Source organism: Aulonocara sp. 'chitande type north' Nkhata Bay, linkage group LG15, assembly GCF_057382095.1.
Source record: "Aulonocara sp. 'chitande type north' Nkhata Bay isolate Kocher_YH1m ecotype deep benthic linkage group LG15, A_spYH_male_GT1.1, whole genome shotgun sequence".
In the NCBI taxonomy this organism is placed as follows: domain Eukaryota; kingdom Metazoa; phylum Chordata; class Actinopteri; order Cichliformes; family Cichlidae; genus Aulonocara; species Aulonocara sp. 'chitande type north' Nkhata Bay.
The window spans coordinates 35,334,642-35,358,006 of record NC_141358.1 but is presented as its reverse complement, the minus strand read 5'-3'; the positions used below and the strand labels follow the sequence as shown (position 1 = coordinate 35,358,006).

Genomic DNA, 23,365 nt, shown 5'->3' with positions numbered 1-23,365 from the left:
GTCTTCCAATGCAGCTTTAATTCTGTTTGCAATAAATGAAAACACAAATTATTACTTTAATCAAACAATAAAAATCTCCCAAGGCAAAGAGTTTGATTGCTGGCTACGCAAAGCAAATATCCCAGACCTCCTACAACACAGACGCTTGTGGAGGAGACATTAAGTTGGATTAGGAAAACCAATTAATAATTGCAATAAGTCTTCAGCTTCATATTGCTTCTGTACAATAGCCAGACAATAACCCGAAATGAACAGATTGCAAACCATTTTGACAATGTTTTACTTTTTTTTTTAAAAAACCTTTCCATGTTTTACTTCTAATGACATAACTCTGAAACTTTTGTTTCTTCATATTTTCTATTACATATCTGATTTTTACAGGGCAAAAAGAAAACCGAGCACACCAGACGTGAGCCGGAGGCTACTCATTGTCTGCTCCACGGTCTCTTTAGTTTCTGACAATTAAACGGATGCATCACTGTTAATTTGGCAATAGCACAAAAATGATTAACATAACATTATGAGTGGCAGGGGGACTACTGTCTGCAGCCAGAAGCCCAGACCTTCCAGCTTAAAAGAGGAAGAAGAAAATCATCCAGTTCTGCTTTGTATGACTAATCAGCACAGTGATTCCCCTTGACTCAACACACCAACAGATCTGCATTGCTGTGATGAATCACAGTCATTATGCTTACCGCCTCCTGTTTTGCTCCTAGAACTGATCTGTAGTCCATGCTTCTCATATTACCGGTCAAACTAAAACAATTACAGATATTACAGATGTATTATTTAGACAGATTATTTCTGTGTGAAGTGGCAAAGAGTGAAAGAGGAAGGTTACAGCAGCTAACAGGAAAGCAGAAGGCAAAGTGGCAAGTGTCTCCAAAATAACTTCATTTAAATATACAGCTGCTACAGCTCACAGTAACACATGTCGCTGTCACAGAACCCAATACAGATTGTCTCGATTTTTTTATAACATCTTTTGTATAGTTTTCTGTCTGTGTGAGGGCTGCAAAATCATTGTTTATTTATATGTATTTAATTTTCAATTCAGAACACCACTCAGGTTCAGATCCCCTCTGCGAATCGTGGTGAAGAGAGAGCTGAGCGTAAAAGCAGTCGATCTACATCCCTACTCTCACCTATGGGTTCACGCATATGTTACGTTCCCCTAAAAGGGTCCAGGCGGTGAGGGGGAAGTAACAAAAAGTGTCCGGGTCAGAAAAAGGAGTCAAGGAGGCAAAAGGGTTAAATTAAATAGTTTTATTAAAGTAGCTCAACTAAAAGAGACGGACAAGCCGCTATCACCATTTAAGAAAACACAAAACTCAGGCGTTGGTCAATAAAGTAAAACGTAAGCCAAAAAGAAAGAGCAGCTCACCAGCTGCAAACACGGACATGCAGCTCACTAGCTGAAAACCACCAAAAAACACAGCTCACTAGCTGCAAACACAACAAACACTCAGCTCACAAGCTGTAACCACACTAATGGCACTCTGGCCCAGAGCTCACCTTTCCCTTAAATACTTTTAATTACTGATGTGAGTCAGCTGTGTAACAGGAAAGGTGGCACCTCAGGCAGAAGAGGTGGTGGGACACGCCCACACAGGCACCTTCAGGAGGAGGCCCTGCTAGGGCCGTAACACCCCCTCTCATAAATACAAACCTATGGTTTGTCAAATGATTATGATAAACAAAACCACAAATCAAGTCCGTAACTGTCACATCAACAAATTGAAGGCTTTCCACCTACCAAACCACATAGCAACGGTTAGGCATTTCCTGCGGAAGCTGCCAACCCAATCTCAGTGGGTTCACAACATTGACAGAGAGTGGCCCCAGACCCTCGAAACAGTGTCCCATGTGATAGCCAGGGCTTTGGACCATCACATGTGGAGAACCCAGCAGGCAGCTAGTGGGCCTTACTGAAACACTTTGCAGACGATTCCTCAAGTCACCGGTACAGGCATGTTTGTTAGCCAGGGTTGCGGGTCTTACTGGTGGTTTTATACACAGTCTGTCCCCCTGCAGGTCATTTTGAGGACCTGGGAAATTGTCAACCAATGGCAGCTCAGGGTTAGTTGACCTCTTACACTGATTACAGGGCGCTACTGAGCAATTGTGCTCCAAGTTTAGCCTTTTACTAGGCCTGGCAACCTTGTCGGTTTGAGAACCACGACTGACTTTTCTCAAAGCAGGCCCTTTTTGCGTTGAGTGGGCTTTCTGTTTGAGTGCCAGTTTGACACAATTGGCAACCACATGGCCAGGCTTGTGACAGAAGAAACACAGTTTGGGCCTAGATCTTAAAACCATAACTGCATTTGCCTTGTTAGCTGGCCCACTCTTACCTGTCCAGGATGGATATCATGTCCTACAGCACTTGCTTTATGAGTCAGCTTAAACTCATCTGCCAGGGTGGCAGCTTGCTGTAAAGTTAAAGCCCTCTGTTCACTTAAATAACAAGCAATAGACTCAGGAACAGAGTTTTTAAAGTCCTCCACCAGCATAAGCTCACGTATGGACCCCACATCGTTAACCTGGCTTGCAGAACACCACTATCAAAGAGCTTTGCCTTCTCCCTAGCGAAGTCAAGATAGGACTGACCCTGTGCCAACTCCAAACCTCGAGTGGCTAAAATGAGCTTCCTCCAAAGGGTGGCTGGCCTCTCCCTTATAGATAGGGTGAGGAGTTTGGCCATCAGGGAGGGGCTCAGAGTAGAGCCACTGCTCCTCCACATCGAAAGGAACCAGTGGAGGTGGTTCGGGCATCTGACTATGATGCCTCCTCGGTGAGGTGTTCCGGCCATGTCCCATCAGGAGGAGGCCCAGGGTCAGACCCAGGGCACACAAGAGAGATAATATCTCTTGGCTGGCCTGGGAACACTTTAGTGTTTCCACGTACAAGCTGGTGGGGGCAGTGATTACTATGTGGCAACATGGCCACATAGTAGGGTGACGATTCAAACCGTCAACTTCAGATTGTTTTAGTGGGGAACAGTCTGTAAAAACAAGGCTAGACTTTGCATAGGGATAAAATAATTTCCCAATCAAATGGTTTATGTGATTTCCTTCTTAATTTTTTCAAATTGCGTGATATCCAAAGCCACAGCATCCAAAATAAAGCCATCCCAATATAGCATTGGGAACTCGAGAAAAAACTCAGCTGATCTCAAGTGAAGCGAAGGTCAAATGGCATGACTTGTTTTGAAAGAAGTTCCTTATTAATTAAATGGTGGCATCATCGTCTCAGTCCCATCCAATAATTCTTGGGAGAGGAATGTTGCAACTCATAACGGACCACATTATTTTGGAAGCTGTTACCATCATTTCTAATCTCTCTGTATGAGAGAGTTATTAGCCTGAGCTATTAAACTGGCATAACAGATTGGCTCCTAAATGTAAAAACAAAAAAAGTTGCATGGTCATGCAGTGACATAACAGCATGTTTAGAAACTGTTGGCACAGGTGTGTGCGCCATCTGACAGTTTCTTTTTTTTTGATAGCATAAAAGATGAAAACGACAACGGAGACATGCAATTTTCCTTCTACCCTACCACTGCCAAGGGTGGTAAAATAAATTAAACAGGACGTGCTTCAGCTTGAGGTCAGTACAAAGACAAAGATACAAGTCTGTGCTCGAGAGGATGGTTCGGTAATTCATTGAGGTTTATCAAGTGCTCCTGCATTCATTTCTCTGACCTGCTGTACCACGACTGAATCAGCGGGCACTGTATGCACACAGACGAGCGTCGCTTTACTCATCTCAAGAGCTCAATCGCTGAGCTATCGCTGCTCTCCTGCCAGATGGATCAGAAACCCTATTTTCTACTGTGATTGCCAGCTACTTAGAAATGCTTGGTCACCTCACAACCCACACTACTGCAGATAAAGGGAAAAACAGCCTTTAGGTTTTCTTAGTAATTACAATCAACATCGATGAGAAAGTAACTTCCATTTGTTGCCATGTCATTTAAGGACTCAAATAATATTTCTAAATATTTATAGTCCTTGGCGTTATGCTTCTAATGTGAAATCAGCAAACAAACAGTATGTGTGTTGTATCCTTCTTGCTGTGAGGTCACAGAGCTTGCTGACTTTAAGATTTCACCACCTGATTGTGTTTTGCGGATCCGTCTTCTGTCACTGGAGAATTAATAAAAGAGATTCTTCACATTACAGATAGCATCTGTTGACTCATTTAATTTTTCACTTTCTGTTTGTCTGGCAATTATAATTAATTGTTGCAGGCTGACTGGGAAGCAAGCCACCGTGGGTAAGTCGCCATTTCAAGATAGAGCCTTCAATAAAAGCGCTATTTCAATGTTATGCTGCATCACAAATATGCCACAGTAACAGGGCTCTTTATGTTTTGGCAGGAAGAGGACAAGGGATAAAATGTGTAAATGTCACGCCTGACACTCATTTCTATTCCCTGTCTAAAATTTCAGGCCATTATGTGGTTGTTTTATTGTGAAGTCACCGGGTTTACAAAGAATGTCTGATCAAATGGCAGAAAATTACAAATTCAGGTGAGATTTTTAAAAACGGGACCATGAGTAAAGAAGAGGATTAGGGAAAATGAAAAATGATTTCAACTCCTTTCTCGGAAATGCGCATTAAGGCCACTGAAAAATTTTCATGAAGATAAAACAAACAAAAAAAAAATCTGAATTCTCAAAGTTAGAACTCTGACTTTAAAAGTCAGGAAAACTTTAAATGGCTCTAATCCTTTTCTGTACCCAATTGTAAGTTGAGGGAGAAGGTGATGAATTCATCTGTATGTTTGATTAATTTTTACTTTATAATAAACAAACTCTGTTAGTGGAAAATAAGGGCTTTGTGGAAAATGTTATCTTTTCTCTGTGTAACTTAATAAAAGCTTCCTTGCCTCCTTTCCTTTGCATTTATTAATTTCCCTAATCAAATAAAATGTAACCACCCTAATTGTCTGTATAAGCGCGCACGCTTCAGTGAATCAATCTGTTGACAATGTATGAGTCATATTTACCCACAGTTTTACAAAGGATAGCCTCAAGGTAATTTATTTTTCGACACTTGAAATGAAAACTACGAATATTAATTTTCTTTTTCAGGAAATTATGACAGTGATTAACTTATCTTTGAAAGCATTAGAGCACCATTAAACATTACATCCTGAGTAAAATTAACAAACAAGTTCATCAAGAGGGCAGCAACAGCGGTTTCCGAGAAACACCTGACCCGTTTCTGAAACAGACGACACGACTCACTGGGAAACGGGAAAGCACTGTCATCTCTGCGTGTGTCCGGACACCAGCTGTAAGCAAATGCACCATAAGCAAGAAGGCAGCAATCGTTTGTTAAATGGATGTGCCTTTACATCACAGCTATAAATCTGAGTTTAGGACAAACAGTTCTGCCAGAGTCAAATCTACATGAGATGAAGAAATGAAGGTTTGCACTGTGTTTCCCATGAAATCAGAGAAAGTTTAAGGATCCAAATCGACATGTTTGATCTCCCAGAGTAAAACGGTGTGCTTGCTATGCTGGCCCGAACTACCACACCCTTTGATATGAGTGTTAGATTACTGGAAAGTGAACAGACATCCTGATATGTAATTAGATTTAGTTAGCTGCTAAGTTTAATTATGCCTTGACTTGAGTCTACCCATTGTCCTAACGGCCCGACTGTGATAGCAAGACAACAAGATGGCAAAAAGTCAGTGCACAGTCTGCAATGTTCATTTTTTAAATGTTTATGCACAAATAAACAAAGCACAATGCGCTAATTGTTCAGCTTTAAGTCGACGGTGGGCACAATTTTTTAAAACATCTCTGCAGTCTGATTATGTTCTGGCTCCATTTCTGACAGATACTAACTGTGCCTGTGGAAGAGAACATGACTGAGCATTTTTCATCTAAACCTTGTAGGGACATGGTAAAATGGATGTTTCTGTGTCTGCTCTCAAACTAAACACACCATCATGATGTCAGTTTTGAAGATCTACGGTTTATGACATAAGAAGCCATGCATGGTCAAAAAGACTGAGGTCAAAGAATGAATATATAAATATAATGTGGCTAAAAGCATATTAATGCAGCCAAGCAAATAAATGAATAAAATAAAAGCTGATAATCAGGAATCAAGATACGTAAACATTTGAAAAGCACAGATGGGATCGCAAACCTCAGAAGCAGTGTCCACTGTTTGTCTTCATAATCAGAGACAACTTTGAAATGTCAGAAAATGTGCCAGATTTTCTGTGAGCTGCAGGTTGTTGTGCTGGTAAAACAATTAAATGTGAGGCTCTTTCATAAGAGACAAAGCAAGAGGAGGGGCCTTTGCCTTGCTTTATTCTAGCTAGCATAAATTAAATCCATTATACCTTCTGAGTCTTTTTAAAGAAACTTAATAAGCAATGCAGGCGCGGAGGTACACCTCCACCTCTTAGGGCATTTTAATTCATCAGTGTTCTTTCAAATACATTTTTAATGTCTGTCTTCTGTGCAGTGGATTAATGCATTAAATATATGACAAGGTAGACAACGCACTGTACTTTGACACGGATCCAACAATGAACGAATGAATGTTACAAACGATGACTAGGTACATTAGGAAAAAACATTTGCTAACAATATTTGCCTGAATTTGTTAGCTCATTTTGTTTTGGGTGGATCCAAGAGCCGAAACTGGTACATATGCTTCATCTTTTGATAAAGCCTATTAGCAATTTTCAAGATGGCTGCCAAAAATAAAATAAATAAATAAAAATAATAATAATAATAATAATAATTAATATATATATATATATATATATATATATATATATATATATATATATATATATATATATATATATATATATATATATATATATATATTGTTGTTTTATTTCCTAGACGACCCTTTTGAATGATTTTAGTGTGAAATCATGTATGCCCCATCACGTAGAAGTCAAAAACAGCTATAAGCTTTTAAAAAAAATTATTTTAAATCTCAGTTCTTTTGAATTTTTTAAATATTATGTTCATTTCATCACCCCCGTACAAATGCGATGTCACAGTCTTCATTTGCGTGTGTTGCGTGTTGCCTAACAGTGCCTGGTTAAATATACGTCACCTGTATGTAATTGAACTATAAGCAGTGGAACTTTACTCCATTCATGACTAAAACTGATGAACGTTTGTGCCAGCATGATAGAGCTGAACCAGAGGAGTCCATCAAGAGTCACCGAATTTAAATTTGAATGTCTAAACCTAGCTGTATGCATGTTATCAAAAGGATGGCTGTATAGTTCTTTGTCTCTAGACCATCGGAGCGCCATGTAACATTTGTGTCATTATAGTTATTCTGTGTGACTAATTTCACTTACCTATAGTCAAAAGCATTTAAAAGGTTAAGAGTAAAATCTGGTAATTTAATTCTGGAGCTGTTTCATGGAAATAATGACAATATTGGAATTTTTAATGTTGAAAATTCAAGTGGCTAATGGGATTTTTTATTTTTTTAAATTACTGGCTCCAAAACCTCGCAGATTTTGCTCGTATCCACTTATGAAAATTGTTTCAGTTTACTGAAGCCAAATAACAGCAGGAGACCCAAAGAATACAGAAATGTTAGACGTAGTTTTCTAGCTCTTTTGTTTAAAAGAAAGCTCCAGCATCCTGACCCTAATTGTTATTGGCTAACATATTTGGTGAAAAACAAACTCAAAGACTGAACAGTGTCTCCGTGGACCACTCTGATTGTTTGGCTGACAGTGTAGAGGAAAAATGCAGGCTGCTTCGCATTGCCTCTGTCAGCCTTTCAATAGACTGCAGCGATAATGAATCGATGTTCCTGCCACTGAACGCTCATCTTCACCTTTTACAATAACAAATCTCTTCCAAGCCTCTCCAAAAGGAGCACCACGTACTTGGACTATCAACACGAGCACTGCTGACTGATAAATTAACCATTTACTGACACTCTGTAAAATTCAGACACTAACGAATTCACGTCTTCGCCAAAAAGAGACACAGTAACTAGCATGAGACTTGTTAGAGTAGATTCATTATCAAAGAGCAGAGAAATGCTCAGTAAACTGAAATTCCCAAAGGTTTTTCAGCTTCCTTCCTTGAAATGACAACACATTAGCTGTTATTGGATGGTGAAAACACCGACCCATCAGCACCCTCTAATTTCACTGGAAAATCCTCCCCTGCAGGGGTAGCAGTGGTTAAATGGTGTCGATTAAGTAATGGAAGTTGATTGATGCAACATGCACATAATAAGTGGCACCTGCAGGTCAGCTCACACAGCAGGTATGAAACATGACAACATTGCTTTCACTAATCTTTGCTGTAGTGATGGAGCCAGTCCTCTTTGGGTCTTTTGTCAACATGAGACTGGTTAGATAACATTCAGCGAAGCTGCCCCTTACTCTCTGATAACCTAGTGGGTAACCCTTCATGCCATTATCACTGGAAAGCAGGGCTCCATAGCAACGAGTGTAATTTTTCAGTATCACCCCATAAGAAGTGCTTTCAAAGCAGCCCATTCCCGATTCAAGTTGACCAATTCTCCAGATCACAGTTTCTTTTCTCACTACTCATGGCCTGGAGTGTGGAGCCACTGGTAATGCATGAACACACTGCAGACCTAATGACGTGAGAACATCCTGTGGCCACGAAGCCAAAAATCCATTCCCCCTGGGAGCTGACACACTCGCATCAACAGGACTGTGCTGCTGAAGACCCCCGAGGAAGACAGTGCAGCCCTATTTGTTAATTCATTGTAATTCAGCCTGAAGCGCGGCCTTCAGCCTGACAAACAATCCACTCTGTCATGTCCATCTGGCCTCTGTCTTTCTGTGCCATTTGTGAGCCAGTCAGCAGGACCGCAGTTACACCTATTAACAGTATTAGGTGAATTTCAGAGTTGTCACTTTCACCAAAAGACTAAAAACTTGAAAGGCATTTGTTCTTTTGATTAATAAAGAGAAAATTATTGAACCTCCCAAGGACAATGATGGCAAACAGAGTTATCATCCTGCTGGACCCCCTTTTGCCTTCAAAAGGAAAATTGCCTGAAGACCTGAACTCTTTCTTGGCATGCATTTTCAATTTCTCTTTGCTATTCGGGCTGATTGGGACCTGATGAATGTAAAAACAAAGAATTACCTGATTTTTTCTTTTTTTACCTGAGTTGATTTTTTTTTTTTTACCTGAGTTTTGTTTCTGTGAGAAATGAGATCCACAGATGAGGACATTCAATTTAAATTTCGATAGAACAGTGGCAGTATAATGTCCTCGTAAGTGGTTATCAGGCCCTTGTAGAGCAAAATGAAATATCTTGGTTTAGACAACCCAAAATGTGATGTCCACATATGTGGACACCAGGTCCTAGGAGGTTAAATCTTCCTAGCGTAGATTCAACAAGGTGCTGGAAACTCCGAATTCTCAGGGAAGAATTTTGACAAAGTTGCTGCTGATTTTTTGGCTATACGTCAGTGATGTTCTCCTCTTTCACCAAATCCAAAATCCAAAGTGTGCTGTATCATAACACCACCAGATCCACTGATACAAGCTGGGATGGATTGATGCTTTCATGTTGTTTACTCCAAACTCTGACCCTACCATTCAAATGTTGCAGCAACAAGGCAGCATGATCTTCTGCTACTGTAGCCCATCTGCTTCAAGGTCTGACATCTCCGTTTTGGGCCATTCTCTGTAAACCCTAGAGTGTGGGAAGATCAAATCAAATCAAATCACATCAAATCACTTTTATTGTCACATCACATGTGCAGGCACACTGGCACAGCACATGCGAGTGAAATTCTTGTGTGCGAGCCCCACAAGCAACAGAGATGTGCAAACACAACAACACAAACGAGCAAAATACAAGAATGGCCAACCTGAAACTAATAAATATATGTACAATATATAATAGTGTATGCATTTCTGGATGTGTATACTAAATATTTTCCTACGTGTGTGTGTGTGTGTGTGTGTGTGTGTGTATACACATTTTTACAAATTAAATAGTAAAAAAAAAAAAAAAAAAAAAATAATAATAATAATAAAATATATAAAATATACAGAGTTGAATATGTGCAAAACAAGTGGCATTTATATACAGTGTGGAGTGCATAATGTTGAAGTTCCAGTAGTGAAGCTGAGGTGTCTATGACGTGTTCAGCAGTCTGATGGCCTGATGGAAGAAGCTGTCTCTCAGTCTGCTGGTACGGGACCGGATGCTGCAGAACCTCCTTCCTGATGGAAGCAGTCTGAACAGTTTATGGCTGGGGTGACTGGAGTCCTTGATGATCCTCCCCGCTTTCCTCAGGCAGCGCTTCCTGTAGATGTCTTGGAGGGAGGGAAGCTCACCTCCAATTATCCGTTCAGAGCACCGCACTACTCGCTGGAGAGCTTTGCAGTTGTAGGCGGTGCTGTTGCCATACCAGGTGGTGATGCATCCAGTGAGGATGCTCTCAATGGCACAGTGATAGAAGGTCCTGAGGATGCGGGGGCTCATGCCGAATCTTTTCAGTCTCCTGAGAAAGAAGAGGCGCTGCTGCGCCTTCTTCACTGTTTTGTTTGTGTGTACTGACCACGTAAGATCCTCAGCCAGATGTACTCCAAGGAACCGGAAGCTGCTCACTCTCTCCACAGCAGCGCCGTTGATGGTGATGGGGGTGTGTACTTCTCTGCACCTCCGGAAGTCCACTATCAACTCCTTTGTCTTTGCGACGTTGAGGGTGAGATGGTTGTCTTGACACCAGTGGGTCAGATTGAGGAAGATCAGCAATTTCTGATATACTGAGACCCACCCATTCAACACTGACAACCATCCTGTTCAAAGTTATTTAAATCCTCCATGACGATGCTTGGTTTGAACCCCAGCAGGTGCTCTTGACCATGTCTATATGCCTAAGCGCACTGAATTACTGTCATATGACTGGGTGATTAGATATTTGCTCATTACAAGCAGTGGAACAGGTGTACCTAATGAAGAGGTTGCATAACAGCTGTGCTCCGATGTCGGTTGTATTTAAAAGCAAAATTATGGTGCAGAGAAAAAGTTAGAGGAACACTCTTATCTGTCATTGACTGAGTACAGTAATCCAAGAAAGAGCTGTTCGTGCCACAAGAGAGATCTGCTAGCACAGTATTAAGCTCCACATCATTATACCTAATGAAAAAAAGATCCAATTAATATTATATGTGGGTACAGCTGTAGTGGCCATGATTCCAGAGAGATTCTGGCATAGAGAGAGTCACCAAAAATTAAAGTTTGGTCTACTGACTCATTTTTATTAATATTATTTTTTATTTTTTTTAACTGCAGACTCAAATTCATAACTCATTATGTTTTTTACTGGGTCTTACATAAAATTTTAGCCCACGTGTGTTGTAGATGATTTATATTTAAAAATAATCTGAGTCATCCAGAATGATCCACAATCAGAGGCATTCTGGGACGAAAAAGAAAAAAGGAAATACGTACTCAGAGCAGGGTAAAGGCAGTGCCAGTGGTGTTGTCGTTGGTGGCTACAGAGCGGGCTGACTCACTGCTCTTACTCCTACCTACACCTCGAACTGTTTGCATTTTCTCGATCATCATTGAGAGATGAGAAGCTGGCATTCACACTGGCAGGATCGTATGGGGAACTAACGGATACGGTAAAAGCAGCAGGCCTACAGTGAGGGTGACGGAAGAGCTTGAGGGTAAGACGGCAGCAGGCTTCATTGTCCAGTCCACTGTGCAATGACTCTACTCTACAGTGCAGTGAACTTGGACAATCCATTTTAATTTATAATTTGTTTTCACAGACACACGGATATACACAGAAACCTCCACAAACACATACGGCATACGGTATCCCTGCCAGTCTGCGCACATACTACCTTCTTCTTACATATTCTACTATAATTGTTTTTTTCATTTCAGGTTAGTTTTTCAGGTACGCTGAGGTCTGACACAAATTGATGTGGCTTCACTGAGAAAAGTCAGAAAAGAATTCCCATTCTGCTTCACAATGAGTCTTTATTGAACCTTTGTCATATTTTCTTCACTTTAATGTCAGATTGTGACCCAAGAGAAATCCTGTCTGGCTTGTGGCCTTTCTTATTTTTCTGTCCGTCGATTCATAATAGATCACGTTCAGTTTAGCTGCTCTCACATTTGCTGCCTAACTCCCACATTAATGCTACCATTTTGCTATTAACCTCTACCCACTACCTTAACCTCCTAGGACCTGGCATCCGCATATGTGGACATCACATTTTGGGTTATTTAGACAGAAATACTCAATTTTGCTCTACAAAGGCCTGATATCCACTTACGAGGACATTATACTGCTACTGTTCTATCAAAATTTTAAATGAATATCCTCATATGTGGCTCTCATTTTTCTTAAAAACAAAAATAAGGTAAAAAAAAAAAAATCTGGTAATTCTTTGTTTCTACATTCATCAGGCCCCAATATGCCCAAATATCATAGAGAAATTAAAAATGCATGCTGTGGAAGAGTTCGGGTCTTAGAAGGTTAATGGTAACTTAACAGTCAATGTGGGTAACTGCTAATAGTTAAACAGCTGATTTTAACACTTATTAACTATTCAATGCTGTTGAAACAGGAGCTTTACTGACCTCCTGAATTCCTCATAAAGACTTGGACATCAGTCCTTAAGATGCTTCACTCTGCTGAGTTGCTGTTTACATGTTCAGCTACTAGTGAGGGGAGGGGCTGTGTGGCTACCTATCAGCAGCAATGAGGTTGTGTGCCAGCTAGAGGTGAAGGTGAAGACAACACTATTGGTGTCAAACCGCCAAACCTGCAAATATCTAACCTGACAGAAATTTTCAGTATCAAGTAGCATTCTATATAAAAAGCCTGCCAACTCAAATGTGGAGCCACCCGCTGTGGTGACCCACTTTAAACAAAGAAGCCGCCGAAACTAGCTAGCTACTCAGTACATATGGTGCTGTGGTTGTGAAGACCCCCAAAACCAAACAGACACACATGCAAAAAAAGTGCTGTTATGTTTTCAGAATTTTTGTATCGAATGGTGCCATCAAGCATCAAGTGCAGAGCATGCACTTCTACTCAGAAAAGGAAAAATGACCTGTTGGAACAAATTGAATCATTAATGATTATTGCCAGGAGCTGTTGAGAAATGTTCAGTTGATAATGAGAGATGAAAAAGGGAAACGAGAATATGATAATGAGCCAAGCAGGTGTTTACTGTCTGTTTGAAATTATGCAAGTGCAGGAGAAATTTCCCAGTGTTACCCCAAGGCATGTTAAACACTGAATTAATCTCAGTTCAGCTACATTATATCAACACGCCGACCAAATATTGCACTAAGCATGTATGCAGATGGAGGCATACATACTTACCTGTTTGAATTTTGGGCACGGCTGCACTGAGCCTCTCAGTGTATTTGCGTTGTTGGTGTTAAACGAATATGAGTTGCTGTACAGTTCAGACTATCCAGTGACTCAATACTTCAGTTCTGATGCTTGAAAATTGTCCATTTGGCAGATATTAGTGCCAAACCAAGGGTACAACCAAGTTAGCACTCCACCCTCTTGTTACTTCTGCTTTCAGAAAACAAGAAGCTCTAAAGTTGAGACTTCAAAAACCTAAGTCCATAACCAGTTGTTGCTACTGCCATCTTTATACAAAGTCTATATTGTCAGCACATGCCATACACATCTTACCCCGGCCTTTTTCTGTCTTATTACAAAAACAATTGTTTGTTGGTGATTATCTTCTTCTTATTCTCTTGGTGCACTACCAGGGGACAAAAACAAAGCACTTCAGTGTAGTGTGAGAAAGCTCTGAGGCGAGACGAGCTGCCGCATTGCTTGTTGACAGCGTCTGGGGAACGGAGCTGAACTGACAGTGGTTTTCATGCCTGTTCAGCTCTGCTGCATCCAATCACCAAAATATTTTATCAACTCTATAATTCAGCTTTTTCTTTCCTATAGGAAACACCGAAAACCGAGGGTCAGCGCGTGTTACATAAACACGCCAATGTTTCCCTACAGTCTTATTAGCAATGGAAAGACACTGAGCCGGGGTCTAAACTATCGTGGCACTAAATCTCAACAGAGAAAATGAAATAGTAATGAACAAAAAACGAGTTTTGCAAAACTCGTTTAAAATAAAATGCAATTTACAAGGCTCTTAAGTTTAGTCCTTTTTCATTTCTTCTCCTTGAGTTAAAAGCACATCCTTGAGGCTCTTTTCAAACTCAGTACAGTAAAATCACACAAATATGGGTGAGGCACAAACACCAGCCATCAATCTCTCGCCTGGCAATCTCTGGGTGCAAAAGTAGGGAGAGGAAGTCAGAACCTTTTCCCAGCCTGGCTGAGCAGGTTTACATAGTGCACCGTTAACTACATCCTCCCTCCTCCATCATTCCTAAAAAGTGAAAGGTGCAGAACACAAAGTCAAGCTCGAAGAACAGGTAGGCAGCCTGTGCAGGAGACACCCACGCAGTCACAGGGGATTATTTCGTGGGCTGAATAATCCAAAACGCCTCTCATGGCATGATCAAAAGGCTTTATGTTTGAGTTTCTTATATGTTAAGAATCAGATTAAGATGAGCAATCAAGGGAGAAGATTATTCAAAAATTGTATGTTACATATTTTTATGAACTTGTAATAAAGAGCAGAATTTTAAGTTTTCTGAGGATACAGCATCAAAGACCCCAGCAATCACCTCTGAAACCCTCCTACATACAAGGAAATGCGTAACAGGTCAGAAACAGCCTGGAACTAAAAAGTCATATGAGCCTTATCTCTGAAATGTTTGCAAGGATACAATTTATGCAGGTTTTTAACAAGTCACTATAGAAAAAAGAAAAAGCTCTTCAACAACACAGACACTGTTGCAGGTCCATTACTGATTCACAGCTCTTATATTTTCTGAAACATTATCTATAATGACATTACAGGGATGATCAAGGAACTGACCTCTCAGCCCATTGTTCATTCAGTGGGCTAGGTTCAGTTATTGTGCAAATGTACTGTCTATAAGTTTGGGGAAACCTGCAGAAGTCACCTGGATGAAACGTATCTCCCACTGAAAACATCCAAATGAACTGAATCAACCTTTTCGGATGTTAAATGGAGTTTTTAGGGCATAGAATCTAAAACCCATTTAATATGTTTGCACTGTGTGCTTCAGGGTCTGACAGTCATCACCCGCTCGTGTCAGCAGCATTAAAGGTTTTGGTGGGAAACAACACTGGGGGGGAGCCTCCCCCTAACCCCCAGCCCCACCACCCATGACTGCAACAGGCAGCAAAGACTAATGGCCTAACATCATCTCTCAGACAATAACATCTAGCCATCACCGCTCCACTCTGCTCAGCTACATAAACAGGCAGCTGTCAAACTGAGCACTGTTAAGTGTAAAGATTATGACAAGTTACACAGTTTCACTTTAGCTCGTCGAGCTTAATCGACTTTCAGAGAGCTTTGGTTTGCGGGTTCTTCTGAACCTTGACAATTAAAACTATCGTCACGCCATTATTTCATCGTGTAATTAGTCAAAGCAACGCTCCAGTGGGTGTTCTGAACTTTTAGGCTTTTCAAATTGACTCTCATCCCCGAAGCGGTGGAAAACAATTCACTTGCTTTTACTTTAGTGACTCGGGAGATTAAAGAAGGTTACCGTTTCAGCGAGGAGGGCCAGGACATTCGGGGTTGCCTCAGTCCGGGACGGAGCTTCTCCAGGGTCCGGTTGCGGCACAGGTAGCGCTCGGTGTCCGAGTTGAAGCGCTGCTTGATGCGTATGTGAGTTCTGGGCTGCCGCCACAGGTGTTTGGGCGGCTTGGCGAGCCCCGCTCCCTCTCTGCTCAGTGTGGTGCACTCCATTTTTTACTTTTACGTGCTCGCTGGATTTTATTTTATTTTTTGTTTTTTTGTCTGTTTTTGTAAAAAAAAGCGACTTCTAAGCTACAAACAGTCTCGGAGAACAGCGTAGAGCTCGTCTGCAGGGATTGTGAGGAGGAAGGCACGCGCTTCAGAGAGGCGCGCGCGACGTCATGGTGCGCTGCTGTCCACGAGGCGGAGTGCTGAAACGACTGTGAGCCTCTCAGTCAGTACCAGCTCCCCCCGTCTCTCTCTCTCCATCTCTCTGCTTCCTCCTGCTTCCTCCCCCTCCCTCTCGCCCTCTCAGTTTCTCCCTTCTTTTATCTCTCTCTCTCTCTCTCTCTCTCTCTCTCTCTCTCTCTCTCTCGCCATCCTCACCTCTTACTGTGCCTCTCTCGACCAGCTTCCTCCTGCCATCTCCATCTGTTTCCCTGTCTGTCGCTGTCTTGTTTGTCAAACCGCCAATCATCAGCATTACACAACATTGCTTTATCTTTATTGTATTTGCTCTGGTAGAGCAAAACTGCCTGTTCATTATTTGTAATTGATTTTTGGAAAAATCCATCTTTTATCTTTTGTGTCATATACCGGTAAGAGATATTGAGCAGTCAGACAGACTTTTGACATAATGAAGGTAGAGATATGTTTACTGGTCAGAGCAGCACTGATTTAACATATTTCATTAACCCTGTCTCAGGAAATCACAGTGTACAAGCCCTCAAACTAACAAATAAAGGCAAACCAGTGTGTAACTGAAGATAGGAGTGGTTGCATGTTGGTATATAGCCATCATAAGGCCTATAGTTTAATGTGCAGTGCAGCTTCCTATAAGGTTGCAGTGAATTTTATATGTCAGACTTTGTACCCTATCTCATTACCAGCTGGAAGATTGGGTTGCGTTTTATAAATTCGAATAAATTCAGGTTTATAGGTACAACAGGAAAACAACACGGGGCTGGTTCAAATTACTGATGTCACCAAACCCACTTATTTTTATTATGTAGGAAAAATAGGGGCTGTATCATTAGCTAACGAGCTGTTTATCCAAAAAGGATTTTCAGTCTGAAAAAAGCACGATTACGTTACAAAGATCAGCCGTTTTATTTATTTATTTTTTGGTAATTAATGCCTGGACAGCACACACATGTTTGTAGATGTTCAAACATGAAAATGGTCAGCCTTTATGTCTAAAAGGGAGTCAGGGGAGATACAAGTGCACACCCACACCCACATGCATGACCTTTCAGTGGGAGGTTTCTAACTGTTGTTCCAATTACTAGGCTTCTTTTTTTTTAAACACAGGAGATGCCTTTCATTATCACCAGAAACCACAAAACAACAGTCCACATTTCTATTTTTGTCTCAGTGTCACATAGACAGCCTCTGTCTGCTGCTTACGAGCACTGACCTACCAAGACAATCACCAAAACATGACCATGTGACAGGAAAGTGGTACAGACGAACGAGGCAAATGTCTATTTGCTGAGATTGACTTACATAATTTGTGTTAAGCAGTAACAACAGCTGCTCCAAACCAACAAACAAGACTTCATTTCGTGAACAAGAAAAACATGATTCCTAAAACTTTTAATTAGAATGAAAAAACGTAACTAAAGTACTATGCAAAAGTCTGGAGTCACTCCTCATTTCTTTATATTTTGCTGGGAAAGTTATGGTGATTTGCTGAAACGTGCAAAGAGAGACATACCGAGTTTATGCAATTCTAATGAACGCGAAATTCAGTATTCAGTATGTCTGAACTCTCTTTGGCAGCTTTCTTGTCATTTCTTTAAGAAGTCCTCAGGAATAGTTCTCCATGCTGAAGGACATCTTTGAATGTTCACTTCCTTTTGTTTCATTCTCTGTCAACATGATCCCACACTGCTTCAATAATGTTGAGGTCCGAGGTCTGGGCCAGTCCATGACTGTGTGTGTTTTTCTATCCAGGTATGCTTTTACTGCATACACTGGCAGTGTTTTTGGGATCTTTGCCATGCTGAAAAATGACCCGCTGCCAATGACTTGCTTTCCAGATGGTATTGGATGGTGGATCAAAATCTCGCTGTATTTTTCTGTCCTTTAAGATCCCCATCACCACTGACTAAATGCAACACAGACCATGACAGCCTTTCTCTTTGTTTCCCTTCCTTAAAATTGGCCTTTTTTAACTTGTTGGTGCAAAAATGTTATGCCATGCCTGTCGATGTGTTTTCTGTTACCGGCTGGTTGTAACAAGTTCCTAAAGATATAATTTACAGTTTTTCCCAATTTGTCTTTTATGCTTAGACACCAAACATGTTCTTTCCTTGAGTCAGTGTTAAGTGGCTTAACCAGGAAAAAAGCAACTAAACAGGAAAGGACTTAAAATGAATGAAAAAGACCTTCAGAAAGCCTTGAGAGCTGTTGCCCAAGTGCACTTAAAAATGTAAGAAAGTCAGGCTGCTTGGAAGCAAAATAAAATGAAATTATGGGTGTGTTAAAACTTTTGCAGAACAGAGAAAGAAGTTGTCTCAAAATTACTAATCTTATTCTCCATTTCACACAGAGTTCATCATCTGTGTGAATCATCTGTGCATTAAGCTTCATCTGATGAAGCTTAACAGATAAACAAAGCCCCACAGAAAAAGGAAGATCAGCAATTTCCCCTGTTTAACCACATCCACAGTTCACTGAAGGAATTCCTCAGAGGCAAAACAAACAAACATACAAACAAACAGTGTGTGTCACTGACCGGTGCTCATCATGGGTGGCCAGTGCTAGACTGTACAGCTCTTCTAGCCGGGCTAGCGGTAGCATGTGTCCTTGAGATGTTCGCCGGGTATCGAATGAGTGGTCCTGATGGGAGTGTCTCCTCCACAGCGGAGGCAGCAGCAGTGGGCCTGAGAAACGCCGCCGCACCACATGGTTGCCCACTGGTATAGAATCCCGAAAATGCTGCATCCCAAAGGAAAAAGCAAAAACATATTTTTAATGTAATATTATTCTCCAGTCAAGGTGACGTGTGTGGAAACAAGCAGAATACGCACTCATCTGAAAGTTTAATCACTCACAGCCAGTAAAACTAATGCAGCACAACACAAGAGTCCAGAACGCCTCTTTAAAGGATTAAACCATTTTACTTAAGCCATTTGAAAGCTGCTCATAAATCAGTCACAACATTACGGTGTACTGTGCTGCCAAAACATGGACTGCGTGGCCCTTTGAAAGTGTGCAGAAGATGTTAGCAGCAGATACCTTAAGTTCTATCAGCTGAAAGGTAAAGACTGGATAGAGCTGAGCTGCTTTTCCAGATCATCTAAAGCTCAAGAGAATTTGGTGACTAAGTTGAGACTTTTAACTCTTTGTCACGCTCCTCAATCCATTCCTGACCAAAGTGTCAGAGGGTGCATGCTAAAAAGTGTATCAACAGTTCACTGGAAGCCTATGCAGAGGCTACCAAAAATGGTCAAGGATGGGCTTCCAGTGAACTGTTGATGGATGCCTGAGGCGCAGTGATTCACCACTCAGATCTATGCGTTTCTCAAAGATTAACTACAAGAACTGACTGTGCACTTGGTGGATAACAACTCTGAGACCTTAAAAAGTGTCATCATAATCATTTTACTCACTTTTTATATTGTTTTTAATGCTGTAGCTAACTGGAGCACAGCCACCGGAGGCTGCAGTTGTGATTCTGAGTGAAACCACCGAGAGGACTGGCAAGAAATTGGCCCTGCCTAGAAATACTTTGTAACAAGCTGTAAATAGGCCAAAACCAAAAAGTAGCCTTTCCAAACTCTCATCAGACTTTGCTGTATTTTGTGTTTCATGATGATTTGCAAAGATAAAATCAGCATCCTGGGCTTCAGCTGAAAGCATTCACAGAGCTACTTGCAAGTCTACATTTTCCTGGTGATGCTTGCTCTTGCTCATGATAAACCTCCCATAGTGCGTTTGAAATGTACATTTTAAAGCCTTCTGTATACCGCTTTCAATTTGCTTCACAAATGGCCACACAGGGTTCCCGCTGAGTAGCCCCACAGTGAACTCTATGAAATTAGGCAAACAAATCACTCAAAGATTCGTTAATAAAAGGACAGAGACGACACTTTAATAGCCTAAATGTTCTGAAGTATCACCTCATCAGTTACAATTACCATATATTTGCAATACATCACAGTTGATGCATGGACATGTACACAGTTTAGGATGGAAAATAGGATTCATAAGCGTGTACCCGTGACAGACTGAAAGCTGAAATTATTTCACTGTCGCAATTAGAAATAGTTCAATAAATAACTAAAATAAATGTATGTGTATTTTTCCAGGGACACGTGGCATCTGCCCAATCTGCCCCGAGGGTACTGCAGGCACAGCACGAACTCTTTCCAGGTTTCAGACCGAGCATTAATTTGACTTTTTTTCACCATTTAATATCCAATGAGTGGAAAGTGATTAGTCAACAGGCGAGTGGGCAGACAGCAGCTTACTCTGCCTGACAAACAACTACATATGATTGTGAGTCTTCTTTAAACAGTACATAACCAAGTCTCCCCATTAAAAGGTCAAATGAGAATGAGGCACCCTGGGAAATATACATTCTCCAAAAATCCATGTCCATTTCGGTCGCTCTGAGCCTCTGCTGCTGTAATTTGGGCTTCGACTGAGTTCACGAGTGGAGTTCGGTGGGAGCTGATGGATATTGATCTGCCATCCAGCAAGTCTCCTTTCCCTGATCGGTGCTGTCAAGCATCAAACATGACATGACTGTCAGGCCTGCTGCCCACCTTGGGCTACAGCATGCACCTATCGTCGCAGACTGCTTCGCAATACAAACAAATAGCTTCAACCTTTGTATCAGACTGATATGAAACCGATGCATCTCGTACTCAAAATGTACCCCGCATGGCATTAGCTGACCCTGTTGGAAATGTCATTTACCAGGAGTTCAAATCCATGGCTCCTTTTTCACCTGCACACATTTATGAGATTGCAATAGACAGCGGGCGTGAATGTTAAACAGCTGATTTTGGCAGAATACAGAGATTGTAAAGATGTGGGGGATTCTGAAGCTGCCCAACCATCTGACATGTTGTTCAGATCTTGGCAGCTTAAATGTTCCTGACTGTGGACCTGGTGCTGCATCTAAAGTCTGGTTTGTCTCTTTGTGCCTGCTGGCCTGGCGAGTGCAGACCTGGAATTAAAATCAGTTTGTCATTTGCTGTTTAAAAGAGCTGCTGGCTCTTTTAAAACCACAGTTCAGTGGTCAAAAAGGCAAACTTCAAGAACTGCCTCCCTTCCTCTACTGACGCGGGATGTGTGGTAGCGGGCGGACGATTGGATTGGGTACCAAAGAAATACCTCCATGTCAGTTACTCTGTTGTTTCCTAACTTTCTTCGAGCAGCTATAGGAAATCTGTTTCGCACAGGCATCAGAAACAAGTCCCACATTTCTGATAGCATTCGCACACTCAGTGTTGTTCAGACTGTGCCCAGCTGTGTAATATAAAGTCTACTGTGGTTTCGTGTTGACATGTTCAAAAAAGGTGGACTGTAACACGGTTATCTAAGGGCCTCTGAGCACACCACAGATATTTGGAACATCTACACCTGTATGCAATACTTATTTAACTGCTCGTATTAACCTGGTTGACTAAATGGAGACTTTTGATCAACAAAAACAAAATTTCTCTCTGGTCCCTGCACACAACCATTTGCCAGTTTTACACAAATCTAATATTTTTCTTCTAAAGATGAAATTTTCCCTGACAGCAGTTCTTTTCTGATTTTCCTAAACACATTTTTTGACATGACACACATGTCCCGCAGCCAATCGGAACCGGGGAGGAAGCATCTGGCTCTGTTATCACCTGGCCGATCTCCTGCCACACCACACACAGGAAGTGAAAATGAGTTGGTGGCGGTAGGCCTCGTGCATGATAAGATGGGATGGTGGGTTCTCAGCAGGCCTCTGCTGCTAAAGAACCAATGAGCTGATTCCCAATGGCGGCACGCTTTCCCTTTAATCAAGGGTACGAATGAACACTTATGACTCACCCGTTCTCTGGAAGTGCTTGTCTGTTCTCGGGAGGACACAGCGAGAATCAAAACCCAAAGCACAACTGCATCTGTGCTCAAGTAGGGCTTTAACACAGCTCAGTGTTAAGTACAGATGGATTTGTAGTGAACAGTAGAACTGATAAATCAACAGTCGTGCATTAAAGCTTCCAGTGTAGAAAAAATTATTGGGCCTAAAACTGCAGTTTGAGTTACATACAGATTTGTTTGTAGCTCAAGCTTATTCATCTTTCAGGGAGATCAGCTAGTTCATATAGTAGTATTCGTTTACTGGTTTAATAGTTTATGATTTACAAATCTGTGATTGATCAATACCAAGCCTGCCACAATGCAAAACTCCCAATATGAATCTGAAACCAGCCTTCCCTCCACTAATCCACACTGAAATATCTTTTTAACTTTTCAATTAGTTGAAATTTTACAGATATTCAAGGTGCTAAGAGGTTAAATCACCTAACCTTTTACTTGTCTACACTTCAATTTATGACTAAACGCTTGGAAAATAATAATATTAGGCATCATATAAAATACAACAATATTATATATCTGTGTGTTTGCACCTTTGTCCATGAAGTCCTCCAAGCCCTTCAGGAACTCAGCAACCAAACTTGGCACACAGGTATATATTAGGACCCTGAAGGTTCTCATCTATATCAGATATTATCATGTCATCACGTTGCTTGGCAACCGCCTAGCAACAGGCAAAAATTACGTTTCATTTAGCCTTAATACACCTACAACGGCATCCTATAACATCTTATCCATAAAAAAATTTATGATTCATGCCTAGCAACCGCCTAGCAACAGGCTAAAATAACCTCCTTTTTAGCATATAAACGGTATATGAATATTTTTACCTGCAAAAATTGCATTGCTTTTCTCAGTTTAACTGAATCCAACAGTGGTCAAACAATACTCTACTATTACTATAATACAGTATGTACTAGAATAAGTTTGGTCACTGTGGGCTGTTATAGAAAACTCAAGATTTTCCACTTCTTCTTCACAATAATTGCCTTCAAAGAGCCACTGAAGACTTCCACTGTACAGTAAGGCCAAGAAGGGAAATGACTCATGTTACGAGTTCAAAATTGGGGATGGAAACAAGAGAAAAAACCACAATAATAATAGCCTCTAATCTCAAAATGGTGGAGCATTGCTCAAACTTTTATAGCGTCTGGTGCCTCCACCTTATCATAAAAAGCCTAAACATTCGCATGCTTTCTCTCACACGGCGTCTAAGCTACGACCTTGGCTCCCTGTTTATCTGCTCCTGCTGAGATGGGGCAGAAAACTCCAGCATATTCTGTTCTCTTCTAATCAGACAAATAAGACAATAACTCTCTGGGAACAGTATTTCTTATAACTCAGCAGTATAATGCATCATAAAACAATGTCATTCATTCACAACAAGTCAGCAGTTTAATGTAATGCAAATCAGTTTAGCTAAT

At 41.1% G+C, this 23,365-nt stretch overlaps 1 protein-coding gene across 4 annotated transcripts in view; it reads right to left on the bottom strand.

The window, feature by feature from the left end:
- The window catches only part of LOC147313519 (3',5'-cyclic-AMP phosphodiesterase 4C-like), a 94,135-nt gene that overhangs the window by 67,014 nt on the left and 3,756 nt on the right, over positions 1-23,365 (bottom strand). For 2 of the 4 annotated variants that reach the window (XM_086263129.1, XM_086263131.1), the window contains exon 1: positions 15,658-16,116. In XM_086263129.1, coding sequence (XP_086119255.1) covers positions 15,658-15,860 — 203 coding nt within the window. In that variant the 5' untranslated portion in view covers positions 15,861-16,116. Of the gene's footprint in view, positions 1-15,657; positions 16,117-18,588; positions 18,792-23,365 lie in introns of those variants that run through there. The other 2 variants (XM_086263128.1, XM_086263140.1) reach the window with 2 other exon arrangements.